Source organism: Helicoverpa zea, chromosome 8, assembly GCF_022581195.2.
Source record: "Helicoverpa zea isolate HzStark_Cry1AcR chromosome 8, ilHelZeax1.1, whole genome shotgun sequence".
Taxonomy (NCBI): Eukaryota; Metazoa; Arthropoda; class Insecta; order Lepidoptera; family Noctuidae; genus Helicoverpa; species Helicoverpa zea.
The window spans coordinates 9,351,575-9,375,553 of NC_061459.1; the positions used below are offsets into that span (position 1 = coordinate 9,351,575).

Consider the following 23,979-nt stretch of genomic DNA (forward strand, 5'->3'; position numbering starts at 1 on the left):
ATTGTACTTGAAAAATCAAAGTAAACAGGGTTTTAAGAAAACTGGCGATAATGTTGTCGGTGAATTTAGGCTAGATAGATTCACTATTCAACGAATAAATTCACAAAAAGGACCAATATTTATTTTTTAGACCTATAGTTTGTCTATGTTAAAGGCATAAGGCGGGAACCATGCGCAGAAGCGATCGTGTTGCGAGTGCCCAGAGACCTAGGTTCGGCACAGAGTGTCCGCGGCCGCGCGCCACCACCATGTTGTTCTGTTTACCGAACGCCACGCGGGCCTCTGACGTCACCACCGACGAGCGCGGCAGCGACGAGTACATGTGCGTGTTGCGCTCGATCTGACGACCGTAGTTTGCTGGTGGCGTCTGAAAAAATAATATTTTGATGATGTAATAAAATATTACTAAGTACATATATCACCAGTTATATTGGATTCGCAGTAAATAGCGATAAACCTTTGTATACAATAATATGAAATCAGTCGGGCATGTTGCTGAAATGACCCTATTTGGCGCAGCTGTGATGCAGAAATTATTTCTGCAGCTATAACATTTTCTAGTATGTTCTTTGTAGAGTGCATATTAGTTGTAAATAAACATGCCTTTTTTCAGTAGATTCAATTTAATATGACATTTCCCTAAGTTTCCCTTTTTTGGATTAACAAAGCTTTGCATACTCTTGGAGGCGCAGGTCGGGCCACAGGCATAGCGTTAACAGGCTCCGGTGGTGGCGGTGATCGCTCCAGAATACCACGTTCCGCTGCACGCAGCCTCACTTCACTTAATTTCGATAACAACTCCAACTTCTGCGTCTCGAGGGACGAACGTTGGAGCATTTCCTGCAAAAGTTAATTTAATTTCATCATCATCATTTTTATGGGTGCTAAGAGGCAACGGATGGATATGAGCGCTCGAAAGACCTAGAGTTTTGGCTGAACAGTACCTACAACTTAGGTATAAAACAAGACGAAAGAATAATTGTATCAGACTAAGTTGTAAGTCTGCTGCAATGCGCTAATTCTCGCCAGTGCAAAGCTCAAGGGTATTAACTCAATGAAGTGTTTAGAAATTCAATTACAGTCCATTAGCTTCGTTTTCAAAGTCCAAGCAATTTAAAAAATGAGCGAGAATTCTTTGTCATCACTAAAGCATTAGTTTTATTTTTTGAAGACGAGCGATGACGCTAATGACTGCTCGGCGAACAGCAATATTGGAAATACAAAGTTCAATAAACACAGTTATAGGAAAACTATAAAAGCAAGACGTCTAAAGGAATAAATATATTTCAGCGTCCATTGTAAAATAAATAAAACACGGACTGGATCTGTCTCCTCCAACTGTGCCTCTAATAGGATCTCTAAATCGAAACGTCTAAACAGCATTGACCTGTTTGAAATTAAAGTTCAATCCGATAGGAATTTTATAGTACGAAGCTGTCTTTACTCGTTTGTTGCCTGTTAATAAAAACGAGCATCTGGTGTAGTTCGTGCGATACACACGCGCTACACATTGCCCGGGGCGTAAATGAAGTAGGTACAGAATTAGAACGAATTTAACGAACAGTTTATTTTATTTACCATAAACACGTTGATTGCTATCGTACCTGACCACGTTCTGAGCTAAATCTTATTAGTTTCAGTTAGGAAAGTATTGATAACATATATTCCGCACATTTTGCAGATAAAAATATGCGGCTGGTGGTAGTTGATAGGAAACAATATAGGGTCCTAAAAGTAGTTTATATTTTACGAATGATCAATCACACCTACTGACATGTTTAGAGGACGAGTTAATACGACACCTACAACCACTCAATACCCTCCTCAACGATTTTAAGACATGTCATCTTATATAATAGCTTCGAGCTAACTATTGTGAACGTATATATATTTTTTTATGAAACCTCTTTTTGTAATAAAACTGTTCATGTCCAAAATTCAGCCCGAATGGAATGAAATACTAAACCCAAAACAAACAACAAACAAACCTAAATTTAATGCCTTTTACAGATTCGATGAGGGTTTGACATACGGAAGGACATCACGAAATTATAAGAGCTCTTTGTTCAAGTATGTTCTGAACCCTTAGAATTTACATTGCTTTTCATTTCAATACGAAAGGTACTAAGAGCAATAACATCTCTATTTGGAACATTTTATAAACTACTTATGAGTTAAAAACTGTTTTCCTAACGTAATCTATCACGTTGATTGATCCGTTGGCACTCGCGGGTGGCCATGTGTGTAGGTGAAGCAATCATTATTTTCTGTGGAGCGACTATTTTATCGAACTCCAGGCCTGGATGTGACGCATCGTTTCTTTTAGCTTCACTACGCGATTGAATTCCATTCAACTTTGAAGGTGTTAGTAAAAGCATTTAAATAAATAAAATTCAATTATCGATTCATGCACATTATCCCCTTTTTACATCGGCCCAAACAGCCTGATGTCCGGGTGGTGCTCTTACATTATTTTCTGTAAAATGTGTAACGGTTATTGGAGCAAGATCAGGGGGGACATAAATCTCTTGTCGTCTTTGCTTGTCATACATCTCGACAGCGAACAACATTCTCGCACGCTCAGGCGACTCGACAACGCCATTCGCGTAATTTGCATCTACAAGACACGCAACGGCAGTAATTCGTTCATATAATACGCATAGTAATAGTAAATCACACGTCATCTGTTGTGTTACGTACAATATAACTGTTTTCTATATTTAACCAGTACGTGTGTAGTATGAAATCTATAACACCTATTCCAATGGAACGCCTAACGCAACTAATACGAATCTATAGATAAATTTCACATCGGAATACCAGATGCCCGGTTCTCCAGTTACTTGTTTAGCCCACACTGCAAATGTAACTATTTATTTATTATAGAATGTTATTAATTTTACTGCGCATTTTATTGTGCAAATTTTAAACAATTTGTTTTTTTTTTATGTAGGAACACATAGATACATTTACTCAAAGTAGAAACAGTGAAAGAGGATTTCGTTCATCCATTCCATTACCTTAATTGAATATGACTGGGTTTGGGTACAGGTAGGCCATAACAAAGGTAATCCTGGGATTACAACTGACAATACCGGTCATACAACTAACAAGCTCCACCGAAGCTAACTAGCCTGATACGTTCCACAACATGAAGATAACATTAACAAGTAGCAATTGAGCCTAAATGGAGTTTTCATTGAAATTATTCAACTGATCGTGTATGTTTGGATCGTATGATACGAGCTATTACTTAATCTTCAGAAGCAAGTTATTGTGTGACGGGCACGCTGAGCTGAATGCGATAAAGAGATCGGGTACCGCCCGAGGCGCGCGCTAGAAATTGTGCGGCCCACACCGATCATGATTATTCAATAGTCCCGTTCCACCGGGATCTAGGCCGTGCTGAATGTTAAGCAGTTTACCGTCTTGCTATCATATTCATTAATTCAACTGCAAATCCAAACGAGCTAACAATATCTCACTCTTCCTGGATTTACTCCAACAGTTTTTGGAACTCAAATTAATCAATAGAAGGCGGGCATTTTAATTTAAGTATTGTTTAGAAAGTAAATAAGATCGTAAACTCTCACAGTAAATAATGGGCGACAAACGCCAAACTTTGTAAAGTAACAAGACAAGCGCACAGCGGAGTTGTAAAACAAGCAAGTCTGTTAGAACTAGCGTGACCTTTGTAGCGCCTAGTTTCAAACTTAAATGGTGCAAAGTGGGTATTTAAGGACTATTTTGTTGAATTCCAGGCAAACTGCAATACAATTACGTTCCATGCGAACACAAAAATAAAACAACGAGTCAGTGTTTTATAGGACAAGCAAAACAAGAAACAAATGTACTGGTGTTAAATCTTGGCCCAGTTAAATTTTCACGCGTTTTTAAATGGAATTTTGCACGAGGCCGAAGCTGAATACAAGCCCAGTCTCAACGTAACATATTATTTTGTTAACCCAGTATTTTCAACACAACTCGAGGAGCCGGATTTAATATATCTGCTTTCGTTTTCGTATAGTAAATAAATAAAGTAACAGTATTTACCTTCTGCAATCTTTGTTCAGCATCGTCAAGTCTCTGCCTTGCGTCCTGCAGCGCTCGCTCCAGATCCGTCATCTTCTCGGTCTGCGCGGCGATTTGTTCCGATAGCACTTGCACCTGTAGATGCAAACTTTCCTTGTCTGCCTCGAGTCTACGAACGCGATCCTCCGCATCGTTCTGTAATGTTCATAACACCAATACAGTCACAACCAAACAAAGCTACACATAACACAGAATGAATCAGCCGTGCGATTTAATTTATAGTTCTGCTTCATGATTCTGATCTTGTTTAACAGAACGTTTAGAAAACAACGTGTTAGACGTTATTCATTATTTAATCAGTTATTTTCGTAAGTTTAATTAGCTTCAATATTAAAAAACACATTATGATTGTTTTTGTACACTTTCTACGATGCACAATAAAGTTAATTAAAATTAGACCTCTTTCTTCGTTGAACTCTTTCGAAGTCCTAGGTTTAGTGACACGAACTAGTGAGTAGGAGTAATAGTGAATTGTATGAGAGCGAAACGAGAACAACAACGATTTAAGTAATTTCCTCTGTAGATTTTCAAATTGACTGAATAGCTATTTTTTTCTGCTCTGAATTCTCGTACCTTATAAGTTCGTGTGGGTATGGGAGGAAGCGAGGGATTTGAAGGCCAAGCTCTATCGTGCATGTAACACGGCGGCGGCACTGGAGGGCCGTGACACCAACACATCGGCGGCCACCACCCGCCTTCAGGCCATCGGAAGTGCTCGTAAGAGTTCCAACGCCTTTGCAGCTCTGGTGGTGTATCTTCATTCCTTGACCGTCGTGGCCGCGGAGATGCACGTACACTGGTCGGATGTTGTGGGGGCTTAGATGTCACTGACGACCTTGATTTGCGATCACGGTCTTGCCTATCGCCAGGTGTACGTCGACGTCTTTCCAAGCTAGCTGCTGAATAATCATCTCCTCTCGCGTCTGAGACATGCTCTTCTCCCTCGTCGACCATATTTCCGGTTGGCATCCAAGTAAAATCATCATCGCGTCTAGTAGAATTATCAAGACGCCTGCTAGGCGTCAGTGTCCGGTATTCTCCATCACAACCGCGAGTGTCGTACTCTCGTTCGTCAGAATCGTCAGCACTAGAAGAGCTCGACTCTGTGTCAGATGATCCTCCAGTGCGAGCGGCAGCCACAGCTCCGTCTGACCACGTAGTGCATTTTACTGTCGCCTCATCAGGGCTGTCCGAATCACCGCCTGTCACGAGATAAGCGATAAAGAGTATATAAAACGCGTTGGAGCCTCATGAGCGACGCAAACTCACCCATCGGGGAGTACATGTAAGAGCGCACGGCGGGGTGTACGAAACCCGCTGCCGCGCGCTCCTGCTCCTCATCGAAGGGCTCCGTAAGATATTCGCAGTCGGACATGAGGCTCCGCTAATGCGACACTGCGCGACAAGCTCTCGGCACGAGTCACCTACGTGTCTCTATTTAAAGTTTGGCTAAGTTCCAGTAATATGCTACGTCAGTGACTCGTCCGCAGATCGCGAATTACGTACTCTCCTGTGGGGGCGGCTCCTCACTGGACTGCACGGAAGCAGAGTCACGTTCCGAGGCTTCGGACGCAGTTGACAAAGGACGTTCACTACCACCGGAAGCTCTTCGCGACCGATTCTCACCAAAATTTTCTTCTCTTATGGACCGTGCAACATTTCTTATCTCCGCGGAGGTCGATCGTGATTTGACCGACCGAGGCTTCTCTTCGACTACGGTACGATTGTGTAATGCCGCGATGGTGGCAGCCACGAGTGAGCCCCCGCGGCCGAGCTCGCGCATGTTTTAGTTCAAAATGAACGAGGCTTACACGAATAGGGCCGACGCCCGCGCCCGGAAATAGATCGCGGTATATGCGCCTGATGCATTCTGGACACCCTTCTCGCTTTGATCCGAGTTTTATTGGGTTGAACAAAAATTAGGGTTTTATTATGTAAACAAACCCATACTATTTTATACGTCAGTCACAAATGCATAGTCTGTTAATTTCACAAGGGAATGATGAAATGTACAGCATTCTGACTATGTACACACAACACACGGCGGCAAGGCGTTACAGTAGTTATAGTAGGCGGCGTGCGGCGCGATGCACACAAGCTGGCGCACTCACCGTACAGTTGACGCCTTCGTACAGGGAGCAGCGGGCTCGCCCCCCCACGTCATAGTTTTCGAAAGTATTTCTAACGTAAAACTCGCCATAGTAGGTGCTCCACACGTTTCCAGGATCAAAATTAACTGCTTCACGTTCCACGTGTTCCTCGGTAAAATCAGGGTTGTAAGGTAATTGCGGTGGGTATTCAAGGGGGTCGTTTGTCTCTGTCAGATTAAATTCATAGCCCCCATTACACGAACTCAGACAATTCATATTGACTCCTCTCCGTGTAAGCAGTCCTAAAATATTGTTGTTATTAACGGAAAAACATTCAATTTGGTGTACTGACTTGGTTAGGGTTTACTTAGAATTTTGTAAAAGCAAAGTAAATGTAAATAATTGTAACAATCGTCTACATTCACAGCATGCCATTCTCGATTGACACAGACTGTTTCTTAGATTAATCGTTTACCAAGATAACCAAACGACACGAAATTATTTACAACATTCATTATTTATCCTGATTTATGAATTTGTTATCAACAACATCAAACTAAATTCATCTTGAAAATAAGACAACTCCCCTAGTCGTCGGAAATAGCTCGACAGCTGTTCCGTGGAGAATATCCGACAAAAGAGCCATTTTAATGTTCCTTAGGGCGAGCACGTGTACCGATGCCCTAAAAATAGACACATGTTGAAAACTTTTGCTTGCATGAAGCAATTGTTGTTACTACAACATAAACAACATCACTTGGGTGATGATTCATAATGTAGGAAATGTTAGTTTGTAAGATTTCCTTGAGTATTGAATGCGCCGGGAATAGTTGGTGTTAGTTTTCTCTTTTATCACTATATATTTTATTTCAGGTTTCTTTCAATATATAGTAAGTTTCATAAACTCTTTGAAATACGCAAACAGAAGCAGGTTACCAATTTATGCGTATTTTTATTATTCAATAAGATTTATATTACCGCCAGGACAGATAGTTCTCCTTGACCGTATTGTTAGTACTAGCAAAGCATTCCACTGGCGAGCCACTACAACCGAGAATGGTTTATTATAGAAACCTGAGGAATGTGCTGGTATTTCCAGCTTCAGATTTTGATGGATCATTTATATGTGTCCTGAAGAAAATCTAAAAGAATTTGTAATGTAAGGAACGTAAAAATTTTGTAGGGTAGCCAAATACCAGCAATTTCGTTAAAAGCCTTTTGAGATAATGAGATGCCGATTCAAAGTCACTTTTAGTCAACATGATATTTTGAAATATAAAGGTCTAGTTACTTGTACCTAAGATTAAGGATATAAAGCCCACAATTAATATTAATTACACTTTTAATGGCATGGAGACTATTATAAAGAGATCGATTTTATGTGAAGTGCTTACTAAAGCAATTCATAGTATAATACCTCACCATTACAACCGATTAAAAAACTAACGAAACTGAATCAAGTCATGCGTGTGAGAGTAATTGATACAAATCGGTTAGAAAACGTGTATCATAATCAATATGCCACATAATGTATGCGTTAGACATCATGTTGTGTCTTATAATGAAACATGATCAGTATCGTGCGTGCCGAGTTTCAGAACACCAATAAATTATCTGAATAAAAAACACAATTACTGAAAATTCATTTTCCTATATTCAGATGAGACGCCGAAAATTGGAATTGAAAAGATCTTATCCGAAATAAAATGTCACGATAAGAAAAGGATGTCATGAAAAGCACAAAACTGGGGGTAAAGTTGAGATTCAATAAATTGGTGGAGGAGACGAGGCACCGAATGTCGTTGTAATCGTGACACGGGCGCACTGAAGCAAACATCTCTCAAACGATTCCGGAATACTGACATTGCATAATTCTCAGCGGTACTTGTCTCTAGAAATTCAAATTTCATATTTGGCCACAATTTTTTCACGAAATATCTTTTGTAATTTATGAAAAGTGTCCTAATTCGCTACTACCTAAACAAATTTTACATCTGAGAATCTACGTGTACTTAATATAAATTACAACACAAGAACCCATTTTTCACAATTTCATTTCTTTATTCTTTTTGTAAGAAAGAGTATCATGTAGCAACATGTATTACATTATACTCAGAATCACTTAAGAATAAGCTCACATCAGCTTATTAGATAAATTGGTTTCTAAGCCAAAAAGGCCAAGGTATATTATTTCTAATACATGATGGGAATCGCTTATTTACTTAAAAAGAAAATTTAAAGACGTATAATTTAGTAGTTGTTATTTAATTTAATATACAGATAAATATATTGGTTCTGCACTTCTAAAGTCACACGTTGAAGAATGTTGAACTACTTTGCTTAAATATGTTATCCTTTAGCTGCCTGCATTATACCCAGGAGGATATAACAGCGTGGTTATTCATAACCGATCATTTCGAGTCATAAATTTAATCAATGAATGGCTTTTGCAACAAGGAAAAATAATGTCACTCACGTTACACGGTGGCGCACTCCACCCTAATCGCTCTTGTAATTAAAAGTTGCTCATTCGCTCACAGTTTTGTTCAGAAAGGGCTCAGTTAGCGAGTACAACACGTTATTTTTTTAACAAGCTTGTCTTTTCTAACTTAGTAAACGGTTCAGTGAGAGTCTGCGTTGCGGCGTGTGTTCAAAAAAGACAATATAAAACTTAATGGCAAGTTAGCCTGAAGTTGACAGCGAGTGACTGGCTGCCACGGAACAGTCTGGGTAGCGGAGACGCAACTTTTATCATTCTTTTATACTTTGTATCCAATCGATTAGCCCTGTCTGTTATGCTGTGACTCACATTACCTACTTCTAAGAAAATAACGCTGCAATACTCACGGTTTTATAATAAACTATATCTAGAACAATATTATTATGAGGTCTTAAGATGATATCTTTACACCAATTCTATGAAATACATTACGGAAGCACTTTACTGTATCACATATCACAATTTCGCTCTCACAATCAAACTATTAACGTAACGACCGAATGTTTCCGACTGATGCTAAAAATTCGTCACATCACTATGTAAACGCTTTCGGACATTAGTGGAGCGAAACATGCGCTGTCTGAACAAAATAATATTTATGTCTGAATTCTGTGCTACACTGCAAATATATTTAATACATATAGGTACTTAACCAATATTTACTGAACCATCAATAGTTTGCATCTAAGCATAAAACATACTAAATAACTTTTTGTTTCGCATGGTCTGCAATACGTAAGTAATATCTGAAAACTTGGGGAATTACTTCTTCTACCTTGCTAAATCTATCACACGTTATTTCCTGGTTAGACACAGTTCCCGTTGAATATTATTATTTGGATAAATGGTTAATAATGACTTAAAATTTCATTAATTTTCATTTTCTCAATAATGCTTTTTTCCATAATGCTTAGATATTTCAAATAAACGTTTGTCTTGTCACTCTTCATGTTTCCTTTTCAAAATCTTTATCTCAAAACCTTTTGTGTTTCCTTTCTTCCGAGTGTATTAACAAAAAAATTGCAAGAAATGGAAATGCGGATTACACAAATAGAAAAGAAGCATAAGAAAATAATGGCCATATTTTACTGTGTTTTTGTTCACGGCAAAATGTAACAAGCCCAGTGTGCAAAACGCGGGTTCGACACCCTTGCGGCCCGGTGGGCGGCAAATGGACTCATGGGCGGGCGGTGACTATAAATATCACTTGTTACTATAATATACTGTGCCACTTAATTATTGCCTGTTGAAACAGAGAAACCTAATGTATTCCGAGGGATACTGAAATATGTAGGTTAATCGCATCTTTGTTTATGAATTTGGGAGATAAAATTCGTAGCACAGAAGCGCGCCATATTACTACACGCACTATTTTAAGAACCTCTAGCACAAAACTGTGTCAGTAATTTATTTCACACATTACAGCAAACATAAAGTGCGCCATGAGGAAACATTTATAAAAAGAACCATTATCCGTATGATCTAAGAAAGGAAATGTCGAAATTTTCTTAACGACTTTACATCAGTCGGCAACTTGCTTAAATCCACTGGTCCATAAACACGGTTGGGCCAAAACTGTCTGGCATACATGGTGATTGAATTAGGCCCTTACTCTAAAAAGTATCTTACTACAACCTCATGTTTGAAACCATTGCGAGGCCAATAATAATTTGTAGCTCGTAATACTACGAGTAGGGCACACTCCACAGTAGGGCAAATGTCTCCTCCCTAGCCTGCTGAACGATCTCTTTTAAAGGATCCAGATCACTAAATGAAAGATGACAAAACAATCAAAAAATCTTATCTTAAATCTCAAGTTCCTACGACCAAGACGCCTGACGTATCTAAATTTACCCCATTATCCAAAAGTTTAATTAATCGAGTTTTTCGGGATGCCATAAATAAAAAGTCCACAAACGCAGTCGTAGGAAGTGAGTTGAGAAACAACATCCAAGCGAGCATTTTATATTGATACTTATTTCCTTTATTATGTAAAACAAGATGAATGGAACAGCTGTGACAAAGACATAGATGCCGCTTACATATATCATGCGTTGATAACTGTTTTCAGTGACTGACTTGAAAAGCTAGCGTTTCAGGACCATTTCCACATTTATTATTTAAAAAACTGATGTTTCCATTAGATAAATAAATACATTCGACATCCATTCGTAAATCTATTTACTGCGATATAGGCTTTGCTATGTATATTTGAATCGGAGAACTAAACAACACCAGTCCCGACTTTTTTCCGTAAACTTCACTATGTTTGACTGTTGGACTAATCCCTTCTTTCGAAAGCATTTCCGTCAAAACAAAAGTATAGTAGAGAAGAATTTGCACTATGAATATTATTCTATGTTTATAGGGAACGCAGAAAACTTAAACAAAAGATGTAAGTAACAAAACCTCCGGAAAAACAGCTATTTTGTTACCACCCCTAGTGTCACTGTATGTAGTCACTAGTTACTAGTAGGTAGGTAAGGTACTTTGACTGATGGAATTTTGCATAGCTAATACGGATGGACGGACACATGAATTTCCCAAAACAGTGACTCGCGTGAACAAGTTAAATTGCTGCTGTTGGATCTTGAAATTGAAGATATGAAAATATCTACGATACCAAAAACAAAACATAACATTTTGCATAATCCGCAATTTTGCAGATGCACTTTTGGAACATTGGTTGTCAACTTGATAGAAGAGAGTAACGTAGGAACCATTTTCATAAAAATAACAAAGTTAGAGTTAAGTTCTGAGCATTAATGCTCAATTCTTCTCCGTGTGAGAGGAGGCCTGTGCCCAACAGTGGGACGAAAAAAAGGCCGTAACAGTAACAAAGTTCTGAACCCAAATGCATCTAACAATTTCACTGATAGGTACATATTTCAATTTCAAAGACGCTTATGAGCTGCAAGCTAACACATTTCCGTATGCATCTGTCACAAACACGCATATTGTAAATGGACTCATAAGCTTGACTTCAAAACGGACTGTAGCCTGTACTTGACCCACTACATACTCTGGGTTTAACTTTAGATTCTTGGTAAGGTGCTTGACCCGTATTACATCTATTTACAGTTCTAAACGACTCTTCAGCGTAAAATGCGTAAGCCCTTGAATGTCAATGTTCATTTCGAGTAGGTTCAGAAACGACTTTTAAATGTGTAGGGTTGCCATGCCCTATATTTTATGGGAAAAATATATGGATAAATACGTGATCTGTTTTTTGCACTACGTGAATATCATATACCTACATATTGTAAAACATAAAAAGAAAATTGAACACTAATAGAAAAAAAAACTTGTCTCGTTACTGTTAACCTTATCCTTTCTTTCTGGAAATCAGTAAATAAACCGGCCAAGTGCGAGTCGGACTCGCGCACCGAGGGTTCCGTACAAACCCTGTATAGATAAAAAGTGAGTCTCGCGCCAACCGTTCAGTTTAGAACAATCATAGTTATGGTAATTTCGTGAGAGTCAAAGTAGTTAATATTTTTTATTTTATAATATAACTAAAATAGTAGGCCAGTACCTTGTAAAAGTTATTTTATATACAACATTTTATAGTCATCTTTCAGAAATTTGATTGAAAATAACTAATTAAGTCTTAAAGGTCATTCATATCTGACCCGCTTTGTAAAAAGTGGCGGACATGTTTCAAAGTAGTTTTAAATTGTGGAGAATGGTATGACGTTTCTTTGAATATAAATATTTTATTAAAATTCCATGGAGACGAATGTCCAGGATTGTTTGAAAAATATAAAAGACAAGCAGTTTCAGAGGATTGTACAGGTTACAATGCTAGTTTTTATTATTGTTAAAGACTTTTCATAAAGAAGGAAGATGCCAATTCAGATGACCAGGATCTGATGAGGATCTGGAAACCCTGAGAAATCGAGGGCAACTCTTGAATATTGTAGGCACGCATCGGTCATAACCAGACATGTAAGTGTATTTTTGAGGGTACTGGTAAATAGTGAAGGTTTGGAGCTGATTTGATTATGGAGACTACAGAGAGTCGAGGGAACTCCTGAACGGTATGTTACAACTACCACGTGCTTGGGCTTATTTTGTTCGTATTGGCGAAGACTTTCCACATAGATAGGTTTGACTGCCATTGTGGGATCGACAGCTAAGATCAGATATAGTTATGGGAACAACTCCTTTACAATTTATAACGTAACCTTGTGTTGGAGCTTATTTTATTTTAGGTGATGAGAATTCACGACTAACTTGGGTTAAAGCAGCCATTGCAGGAATGGGATCTTTTATTTTTGAGGGATTAATCACCTAAAGAGCCCCAGTTTCAGGTTTTTTTCGAAACCGCCTGACGACTTGTAGCTGTCGAATTGTAACAACGACTTCTAGAGAGTAGGATTCGGGGCTGCTGGCTTTACGTTTCTAGAGCCTTGACAAAAGTGTAATTCTGTCCCTTTCTTTGTTTTATAAAGTCGGCATTATTTTATTTTGTAGCATTTTACAAAAAAATCCAACTTCAATCATATAAAAAAGCAACAAGAAAACAAAAGCAAGAAAGAAATTAAAAAGATGTTAGGTGCATCGGTCTAGAAGTCGGTGTCTAGAGGATGCATCTATATTTATTTAACCACCGAGATCTAGACCGATGCATATAAACAGTTTTCTTGTTGTTTTTAGAAGTGTGAAGTGAAAAGTTCTCGTCAATACGAATAATATAAGCCCAAACACGACGTAACTAAAACATACCGTTAGGGAGTTCTCTCGACTTTCTCACGTCTACATCATCAGGTAAGCTCTAGACCTTCACTGTTTGATAGAATCACCAGACTGATCTGAGAATCAAGTTTTAATCCTATGCATGCCTACAATTTCTGATAGTTGCCCTCGATTTCTCAGGATTTCCATCATCAGACCCTGACCTGATGACAATGGAAATAAACGGTGAGTATATTCTTTCACTACAAAGAAATGATTTCTCAAATCCGTCAAACGTGGTCGTTTAAATTCCCCATTGAAATGAGGAAAATATTTGATGTTTGCACCTGATTTGCTCTAGATTCCCATGGTTCACATTGATGCGACTAATGCCATAGTAAATCAGAGCCTTTATCATTATACTGTGCTATATTTCGTTCGTATCCGCCGTGGGTATGGTTTCTATACTAAGGTGCCCAATGACCTTTGAATGATTTAAATTTTTTCTCAGTTTAGAGGCAATTATATTTAAGAAGTGTTTGATATGAATTTCACTTTGTATTCAAAACTTTAATATCTCTACGCGTTCATGTGAAAAGGGTAGGTAGTAAGTTTATAATAATTAATAAAATATTTTATGTCATGTAAGGAAAAATAATATTTTTATATTTTATGTAACTTCAAATTTATCATTTTCGCAATTTTTCCTTTATCTGTACTACATAACGGTGCTTCGTGCCGAATTTCAAGATTCTGAGTTCACGGGAAGTACCTTGTAGGTTTTGATTCCCTAGCGTGTGACGGAAATTCGTCTAAGGTTTCGGTAAAACTGCTGTACCTTTTGATCGCTTTAACTTAGAAGTTTGATTTTTTCATTGCTTAAAGGGACCATAGACCTTGGTATTTGGTATAAATTTCAATTTGGTACCTTTATTCGTTCGTGAGAAATAAGGTAGTAAGTTTCATTTTATTAAAATATTTTTATTATATTATATAACTAAAAAAATTTGATTTTCGCAATTTTTCCTATATTTGCATTATATGACAATGCTTCATGCCAAATTTCAAGATTCTGAGTTTACGGGAAGTACCCTGTAGGTTTTGATTCCTTTGCGAGTGTCGAAAATTTGTTGAAAATATCGACATAATCGGTTGTATCTTTTGATTGGCTTGGCTTAGAAGTTTGATATTTTCACAGCTTAAAGGGGCAATAGACTCGAGTATTTCATGTGAATTTCAGCTTGATACGTCCACGCGTTCTTAAGATAAAGGGTCTTGACAGACAGACAGACAGACAGACAGACAGACAGACAGACAGACAGACGGACAACAAAGTGATCCTATAAGGGTTCCGTTTTTTCCTTTCGAGGTACGGAACCCTAAAAAGCAACTAACAAAAGTTCATGTCTTATAGACTTTGTCCCAAATCATCAAAACCACACAATGGATATCCCTAACCAATTTTGCTTTATATGCGTCAGTTTCGAGCAACGTAGTTTTTATAAACATAACGTAAACAACAATATACTTAGTTTAAAAAACAACATAACACACAACATGTATAACAATGAGGCAATAATGACCGACCCGACGCGACTGAGGCGCTCTGAATTTTAAATTACTCTTTGCACAGGCGAATTCGCTGAGCCAGCTCGTAAACAGCCTATGTCGATGACTGCGCAAGGAAACATACCCCGTTTACTTATTGTCATGTTAAAACGTATTTCAAACTTATTAAATGAATATTTTACGTTCTAGTAGCAAAACACTATTATTCATACACAACGAACTTTTCATTTCAGTATTTCCCTCTGTGACAAAATTTTGAAATTCATTAATTAAAAACTGACTCCGCAATCGTCCCCCGAACTTAAAAACAACCTGAAAGTTGTTGGTTCAAGCTCTGTTAAATTTACATAACTACTGCTAAAGTAACGAGAAAGCTTTTCATATAGCGATTTATGTAGATTCTTCAAAAATGAGTAAAAAAATGTTGCTGCTAACTTTCCAGACGATTGCATTGTAGCTAGTCGAGTTTTGAACCCCGCCAACAAATAGTTGTAAGAACGAAATGAGTTTACAGTGGCCTCACAGTAGCTGCATATAACGTTTTACATTTGTGAAGTTAGCGAAATTGGGCCAGTTAAATCCAGACCAATTTGAAGGGGTTTTAATTATGGCACCCGACTCGAAATACCAACATTGAGGCGGGGAAACAAATTGAACGGGATCGGAAATCAGAATAAGTATGCAATACCCAGTTCGCATTCCATTTCCACTGAAATTGCTACACTATTGTATCCGCGTCAATATCGACAATGACAAAAAGTCCTATAGGTATATAGTATGTACGTAACCTGTAGCTTGGGTTTTACATTAATATTATGGTAGACGAAATCAGTGAACTGGAACCTATAGGTTATAGAATAATTCATCAACGCTCTGCTATCTGATTCATTCAGGACGGGTCGATTCGAGAATATTGTTTAGCGGAAACGGGTGACAGGCATCGGATGTACGGCGAAGCCTACTTTCACGCCTGTCGAGCTGATGAGGCCAATGCCGAGGGCAGGCGCCATGGCCTTTATATTCCTCTAATATTATTATTTAGTACTTACATATACGATTTAGTTCTTTTCTTAGTTTTAGTAAATGTTAAACTATGTAAATTACACGACTAGGTTATGATATTGCAATACTGAAAAAGATTTACAGCAGATAGATTTTTTTAGCATATTTCTAGTTTTTATTTACATCCTGATTTGTAGCAAGACCCATAGGTAAGTATCTGCCATTGTACAATTTTTAATTTTAATCGTTGTATTTTACTTAAAGCCGCATGTGCTTACATAAAAGCTGAACACTACAGCGCAAATGTCCATACTGTCCACATAATGCATAGTTTGGACGTGATTGCACAATATTAAACATTGGGGCAGGGACATAGTGCCGCGGACACTCAAACCAATAAGCTCATACCGCACAAACTGCGATATATGTAGCGACATCATATAACATTGCCATGTTGATGCTAACGTGTTGGCTCGTATCGCGGTCTCGATTTATAACCTATTATAATATAGTAGAAATAAATTCATTTTGCCCTCCCCGCCGGAATTTTCCGATCAAACGCTGAGTGTTCGACATTTTAATTGAAATTCTGTTGATGTCGATCCCATCTTTGAAATTAAAAAGTTACGTTTTGCAATTCTACAAAAAAAAACTCATTTGTATTATACCGCTATAATGCAAGATTTTGGGAAATAGCTTTCAATCATTTTGTATTATATTTCAAAGAAGATAGGTATATTATGTAGATATAGTATATTTGTTCAACAAAGTAATGGTAATTGCTACCTTTTCACAAAGCAACGACTCATTAGCTCACAAGCTCTACGAGCGCTTAATTCGCAGTGTCATTATAACTACAGTACAACTATACCCCACATGAAACTGCAAGCATAGACAGTTTTAATTATTTTGAGCTCCAGTTCATTACTTGGCACCGCACACACTTCGATTTTGTTTCCTTACAAAAACCATGCACATATGCACATATTTTCTTCTCAGTAATAAGTTTTGCTGTAATACGCGTGTCAGCTGCCTAGTCAATCACTGAAAGTATATGACACAACTCTTCCCCCAGCACGAAGGAAGAAGAAAATTCCAGAAATGTACATATAAATACGGTTGGTTGCGGTACCGTCAATTTTAAATAGGCCAAACAGACTCCTTGGAAATTCCATTCCAATCGTTAAGTTAGAACGATTTTATTATTGGTATAGATAAGAGGCGTGAAACACGGGTCGCGAGTGTGAGGGAGTGGGAGGCTTGGAGAAATTCTAATTAGCGCTAATGGAACGCGCGTTCACCTGGAACTAGTCTGCGGCGAGTGCTTCGTACCTTGTGGAATTAATGTTAAATATTTTACAATGCACAGGGCCATAATCACACAAAATTATCCAAGTACGACATGCCACGTACCACGCCAAAGTCATAACGGAACAACAACAAACTCAACTAACCCAGTTCTTAAGGGCCGTTCCTAATTATACAACCTATTCCCACGAGGAATCTGGGGTAGAAATAACCAGTTTAATAAGTAGTCACAAATTCGAGAGTTAATCAAAATAATTTGGTTAATAAACGAGTTTTAACAAGAGGTTACACAAACACTGAAAACCACGAAATCTCACCAAGAACGCGAAAGATGATTTCCTTCACTGTTTGTTGATGACTTATTCAACGTGGCGCAAGATAATCTAAAAAACACAAAAGACTTAAAGTTACATTAATTTCTTGTAAAAAAAAACTCACAATACTTTCTTTTATTCTGTTGCGTTAAAATTCCTTTCCTTTACTTCATTTGCTGTAAAAGTTTTTTTATTATTAAACTGAATCTTTATCAGCTTTTTTTATCCAATCCCCAAAAACCCATACCCATGTATGTTGTTTCTGCTTAAAATTGGGGATAGTCGAATTTCAAACAAAACTATTTTGTGCAAGAGACCAGACGGCATGTCGCTATTTCCGTGGAAGGTGGGCAGGACTTTAGTGTGGGACGCGACATGCGTCGACACTCTTGCGCCATCTCACCTTCCCGGAACTGCATGTTGTGCTGGCTCCGCCGCTGCACAAGCAGAGAACCTCAAGCGGCGCAAATATAGTAACCTTATAGGCAATTACATGTTTGAGCCGTTTGGGGTTGAAACTCTGGGGCCGTGGGGTCCGAGGGCGCACCTTCTTGCCAGGGATATTTCCCAGCGCCTGGTTGACACTTCCCGGGACCCAAAGGCTGGCTTTTATTTCGCACAGAGGTTGAGCATTGCCATCCAACGTGGCAATGCTGCCAGTCTTTTGGGTACATTACCCAGTGACAGCGATGAGGAGCAATTTTTTGATGCACTGTATTAGTTTTAAGTTGTATATATAAGTTTATTTTATTTTATTTTCAATTAATGTAAATATATTATCCTATCTAAATAATTTGATTTTGTGCAAAATATCCGAAGCGGAGAATGTTTTCATTGACAGCATTGTATAGCTTGCATATTTTTCCTTTAATACAAAGTTCCAATGCCTTTGGGAAATGAATACATAAAAATAAAGTTTAACAGCGCAGTTTTCAGTTAATTTGATTCGCTAAATCTATGTCTATATTTAGCTTTGGACATCATGAAAATGATTCATCGTTGTTACATCCCCTTATTTGCTTATGTAAAATAAAGGAAGACGAAATATTTTAACTAGCAGTAAACCATTAAAACATTCCCTTTGTGAATACAACATACGAGATTAAAATCTATTGTTATAGTAGCTTAATACGGGCGAGGCGAGATAAGCTACTATTGGTGTTCTGTTCCACAAAGTTATACAAGAACTATTCGAGGCTCTCCAACTGTTTTATAATATGGTATACTGTTAACAGGGCATGCAGCGTACAAGCGAGGTTAGTTACCCCGTATGAGGGAGCCAGGCGGCAATGAATGCCTAAGTGGTGCACACGGCTTATGAGATCCATTCATCCACGAGGTTCAATGCTGGTCAGTAAACAGGGCGCTTTCATCGCATACGTGTCACCTGGTAGCCCAGTGTGCATTTACCAATATCGATCTATTGGAATTATTTGAATGGGAATAATAAACTCGTTAACACTGTAATTCATTTCAGAAACACAGGGCATTATTGTTTGAGCTATGCTATATTTAGGTTTACCATTGAAAATACGCCGAAATAAAAACTTGATAAATACTTTGCAACCATTTTATCAAACGAAAAAAAAGATGCATTGAGAATTTTGGTAAGTAGCACAATAGTTAAACGTACAACAAGGTAGCTTAGGAACAATACAACTGATTGTAATCACACCCGAATGGAGGGTTAATGTTAACCTGTACGATCTGTCGCGATGTAACGAGGCCTGCGTCACGGCGTGTTCACTGAGCTGAAAGCCACTTTCTAGTCACAGACAGACAGCTGCCGACAAGCTGTGGCGACAAGGACGGTCCGTTGTTCGACGAGCGACACCACTCGTGCACATGATGATAAGGGATCGATGTCAATAACATTGTTTTGTTTATAAGGCGATCAGCTGAGATTGTAACCAAGCTGTGTTAGCTTAAATGTCATACATAAGAAAGAAGGAAAGACGCATATTCACTTCAACAATATAAATATAATAGAAAAAAAAAATGAAAGGGTAAATATTCGTCTTTTATAAAACAAATGTAAGTAAAATGAGTTTTTACCATCACATCTGATTACAAAACTTTTAATAGTTCTAGAAACAATTTTACTCAATAAATATTTTTGCAATTCTAACTGCATATGCCATAAAAAACCGATTTTGTAAATGATTTAAAGAAGCCATCACCTTTTGCGTTTGTGCTAAAAGGTGCTCTTCATTTTTGCAAATGATTCGAGCTAGCTTTTAAATATAATAAAAGCATACGCCGGCAAAATTTCATTAAAATTTACAATTAAATTAAAAGGAACAAAGCGCTTCAGAAATAGGGACCGACGGGCAATATTATACGCTGGTAATAGTCAAGGAAGCCTGCTAATTTAATTGTTCATTAGCAGGAAAATGTATAGGGAAATCAATTATAGTGCATATCGTACGATCCGCGTACATATCAAATCCGATTAATTGAATCGGGGTGGTTAACTTCAGCTCCAACTTCCACTCGAGAGGTGTCCCGGCGACAGGTAACCATTTAACCAAGTTAGCACGCGTATACCGTCAGCATTTCGACTGTGCGCTGAATATTCAACGTTTTGCTATAACCATGCAAATTCTCCAAAGAGCTTTCAATATCACATGTTTGTTTAGGACAAGGATATTATTGGCCAACAAATAGTTCACTTAAATTTTATAAATTCGCTTTAGTGGCTTGTTAGTGGCGCAGACATTAGTTTAATGACGTGCCTGAAAATGTAAAGACAGAGGCGGGAGCGAAGTAGCCCGTGCTACGTATATATGCTTGCCGTGAATGTATTCACATCAGCGAGCAAACGTAGGTACCATGGGTGTGCAATTAGTTCCCTTCCGCACACAGCTACCAAAGGCTTTTATGACTGTCGGAGTTTTAAACGTAAGCGTAACCAAGATTTTCACGAGCACCTGATCTAAATTCAGATTCAGCAGAATTTTTACAAACGTTTCAAGCTCTGATTTCAATACTCAAAAGGAAGCTATTTTACTCGATCCTTAATGAATCCATGCCGATTTGGACGTGCTGAAAACAGCAGAATGATTCCTTTTAATTGACAAGAATACAAGATCCAGTGACTTTTGGTATAAAACCTATTCTAACTTTATTTTCTATACTAATATTATAAGGAGGAAAACTTTGTTTGTTTGTTTGGTTGTAATGGACAAATGAAAACAAAAAAAAATGAAATGAAAACTACTGGACAGTTTTTAAAAATTCTTTCACCATTCGAAAGCTACATTATCCACGAGTAACATACGCTATATTTTATCCCGGTACGGGCAATAGTTACCACGGGACGCGGGTGAAACCGCGGGAAAACGGCTAGTCTTTTATAAAAGGCTTCTTACTGGGATTACTTTCATATTGGATTTTAGATTCAGAACTTTAGTCTCAAATGTGACATGAAACAGCCACTGCTCCGTAACGACGCTGCGGAGAAATTCAAAAGTAAACAAAGCTAAGGAAGTTAGTTCTTATCACTAGGACAAAGAAAACAGAGCGGACTCACTAGAGCGACGGAGTTGTTGTTCTGTTGAAGCCACCGCAGTATGGCACTGGCGGTGGTGAAGTCCGGTCGAGGGGGTGGCGGCACCGCGTGCTGCAGCGAGCTGGCCAGTTGCTGAGCCAGCTCCAAGGCGCGGGCGCGGGCTGCACGACCTGGTCCTGTGGTGGCCGTGCCTCCCGTACCCGTCCCGCCCGCTTCTGAAACACAAGCCAAAACAAAAATGATAAAATTTGATACATAAAAGTTAGTGTAAAATTTAATCGACAAAAGATTATTAAGATTTATAATGCAATATACGACAAAGAAGAGGGCAACGACATGAGAACCACAGTAAATGCGCAATAAGTATAGAAACCTTAACTTAACACTATATTCTAACTTGAATATTAGGCTCTTTCATAAACTGTAATAGATTATTATCAAATCCAAACAGCTAACATTACGTGTGCGTTAAACTCAAGGAAAACTATGCAACTTAATTGCAGCTTACAGGCTTTAGTGGACGCTTAAGCAGCGCAACAGATGGCGCTGTTTCGTTAAACGCAAAACATGGACCTATGCGAGAAAGAATAAAAAATATTATAAAGGAATGACGCGGATGACAATAATATTTTTAATGCAATAATTTGCAGAATTAAGAGGACTATTGATACTAAAAGAACTAGTATTCTAGCTGCCCTGTGAACCGATCTAAGCCATTTGTTACGAATATTATCCTAGATCGCGGTATTGAGATTTTCACAGTCCTTGATATGGAGTCGCGGAGCGAAATTCTTTCGGTGGAAGTGTATGTCTTCTGTTGTGTCGGTACTTACTAGACATTGATCGCTGCTCAGTGCAGTCGCATCTGTTTAGTAAGGATACGTCACGCATTTCACGGTATAGTTTAACGATGTTAAACCGGCTGGCTTGTAGCGTGCGCCGACTCCCGTTCGCCCGGACGGCCGGCCGCGACGGTGAGGCTCGCGCACATTCCCTGACCGGCCTTTGCAATACGCTTTGTTAGTCTAGACACCGGGTTTAGAAGTCTTGAACACTTCCACGTGCAGGCACTGACCACGTCAGATGCCAGATTTTTGCATTTTAGTTTAAAATTAACGACACGTTGCTGTTTGCTGATCAGTAACACTATGCCAACTGAGCTACACCTTCGACACAGTTTCGATATCAAGTATTAAATTACGGAAAGGTATACTGTCATTCGATACATGGACTAACGTCAATGTGCATTATTATGTATTGTAATTTTGCAGCCATATATGTACGACATCACCTTCAAGAATCTATTTATGAACTCACTCCTGATAATAAACGCGACCTCCACCGTGTATGCCAAGTTTTGATGCAGAAATAGTTAACAGTCCGGAGAGAATAACAAAACTTTTGCATTCACCGTTATGTGGAGCTAGAATTTGTTGATTTCATTTTGTGCAGAATTTTTCATTAAAATTCTTTAAAACTGTAGCGAGATTAAAATGATTATTAGGTACGTTTTTCATTTTTTTGCAGCCGGAGCCGTTTGGTACTTTGCCTGCTGCTTAGAGTAATTCATGGCAATGGCAGGCGGGGTAGGCCCCGGAAGAGAGAGATTGCCCAGCAGTGGGACAATACAGGCTAAGAAAAAAAAAAGTATATAGGCAGTGTCTAAGTTTCTTTACCGAAAGAACTCATTAGCACAGCTTTTACGTACCACAACGGTGTAGTACGCGGCAAGCCCGGCCGTTTCACTATATCCCATGTGGTCGTTGCGTCTGTTTGAGTCCTGACCTGGATTAGCTCAGTAAAGTTAATGCTTTAGGAAATCCTCATTGGCTGGCAGCCCGTTGTTTGTAACTATGCCAGCTTTAACAGTCGCCTACTACTATTAGTGAAACCTAACATTTGAACGTTATGAGGATTATAAACGTTAACTGCGTTCACTTAGGGAGTTCTTTTTTTAATGTTAATGAAGTTTTCATTCATCATCACACAGACTGGTAGAACGAACCTTAACCCCTGTTCACAAAAAGTCCAAGAATATGTTTGCGAGATTTACTTAAAGGCAATTAAAACGCATAGTAGGTAAGTATTTGAGCTCATCAAATGCGTAACAAAAGAAACTATTCACGTGCTTAAATCGAACTAAGATTAGAAAATACAATTTTATACGTTCTTATAAATCTCTATTCATTAACCACCGTACAGCCAGCATAAGCGCCACGACACAAATCTCTTCGAAATTACTCCACTCGCGCAAATTGCGCGGGGACCGAGTGAATTGCATCCGCCTAGGAACAATGGCGCTTTTGCTTCGAGCAAAAAAAAATCTTCATCATTTTACCCTTCGTTATAATAGTAGGAACGTTGCGATATCTTCATACTACGCCACGCCACCACCGCATATAATATGCAGCTCTTTTATTTGCGGATTAAATAACCGGACACGTAATTAGCACATGCGACCCCGCATTCACGCTTGTTTAGAGTAATAATATTGTTGTGGTTTGGTGCAGAGAGCAAATACGTAATTTGCATTATAGAATAGGTATGTGAAATTAGCATACGTTGCGGTATCTGGGAATCCGTAGCATCTGCATCGCCAAACAAGCGCTGCGTGCAGACGTCCAGCAGCCACCACCTGGTCACGTGTTCAGGTAAATGCCAACACCCCGGCATTGCAAACACATCAACCACTCATGTTATTCACATCACTTTAATAAACCTTCAAAGTCACCTTACGCTTTAGGTAATAATATGTTTTACAGTTTTGTACTGAAGGAAAACTTATGTTACCATGGGTTAGTCGCGTCGGAAGCCTTTTATAAAGGTTATTCCAATATCCCTATACTTTTTCAGTTTTTGTAAGAATAATAACAGAAGCTTTCATTTGGCGTCGAGGAGAAAATATTCCATAACGAA

The 23,979-nt window shown here is 38.5% G+C and overlaps 1 protein-coding gene across 5 annotated transcripts in view; it reads right to left on the reverse strand.

The window, feature by feature from the left end:
• The window catches only part of LOC124632444 (liprin-beta-2), a 34,424-nt gene that overhangs the window by 6,138 nt on the left and 4,307 nt on the right, over positions 1-23,979 (reverse strand). The window contains exons 1-5 of one of the 5 annotated variants that reach the window (XM_047167290.1): positions 5,599-6,148; positions 4,666-5,294; positions 4,054-4,227; positions 679-840; positions 208-367 (exon numbers count right to left, since the gene is read on the reverse strand). In XM_047167290.1, coding sequence (XP_047023246.1) covers positions 208-367; positions 679-840; positions 4,054-4,227; positions 4,666-5,294; positions 5,599-5,875 — 1,402 coding nt within the window. In that variant the 5' untranslated portion in view covers positions 5,876-6,148. Of the gene's footprint in view, positions 1-207; positions 368-678; positions 841-4,053; positions 4,228-4,665; positions 5,295-5,361; positions 5,571-5,598; positions 6,149-21,084; positions 21,279-23,979 lie in introns of those variants that run through there. The other 4 variants (XM_047167292.1, XM_047167291.1, XM_047167293.1 and 1 more) reach the window with 4 other exon arrangements.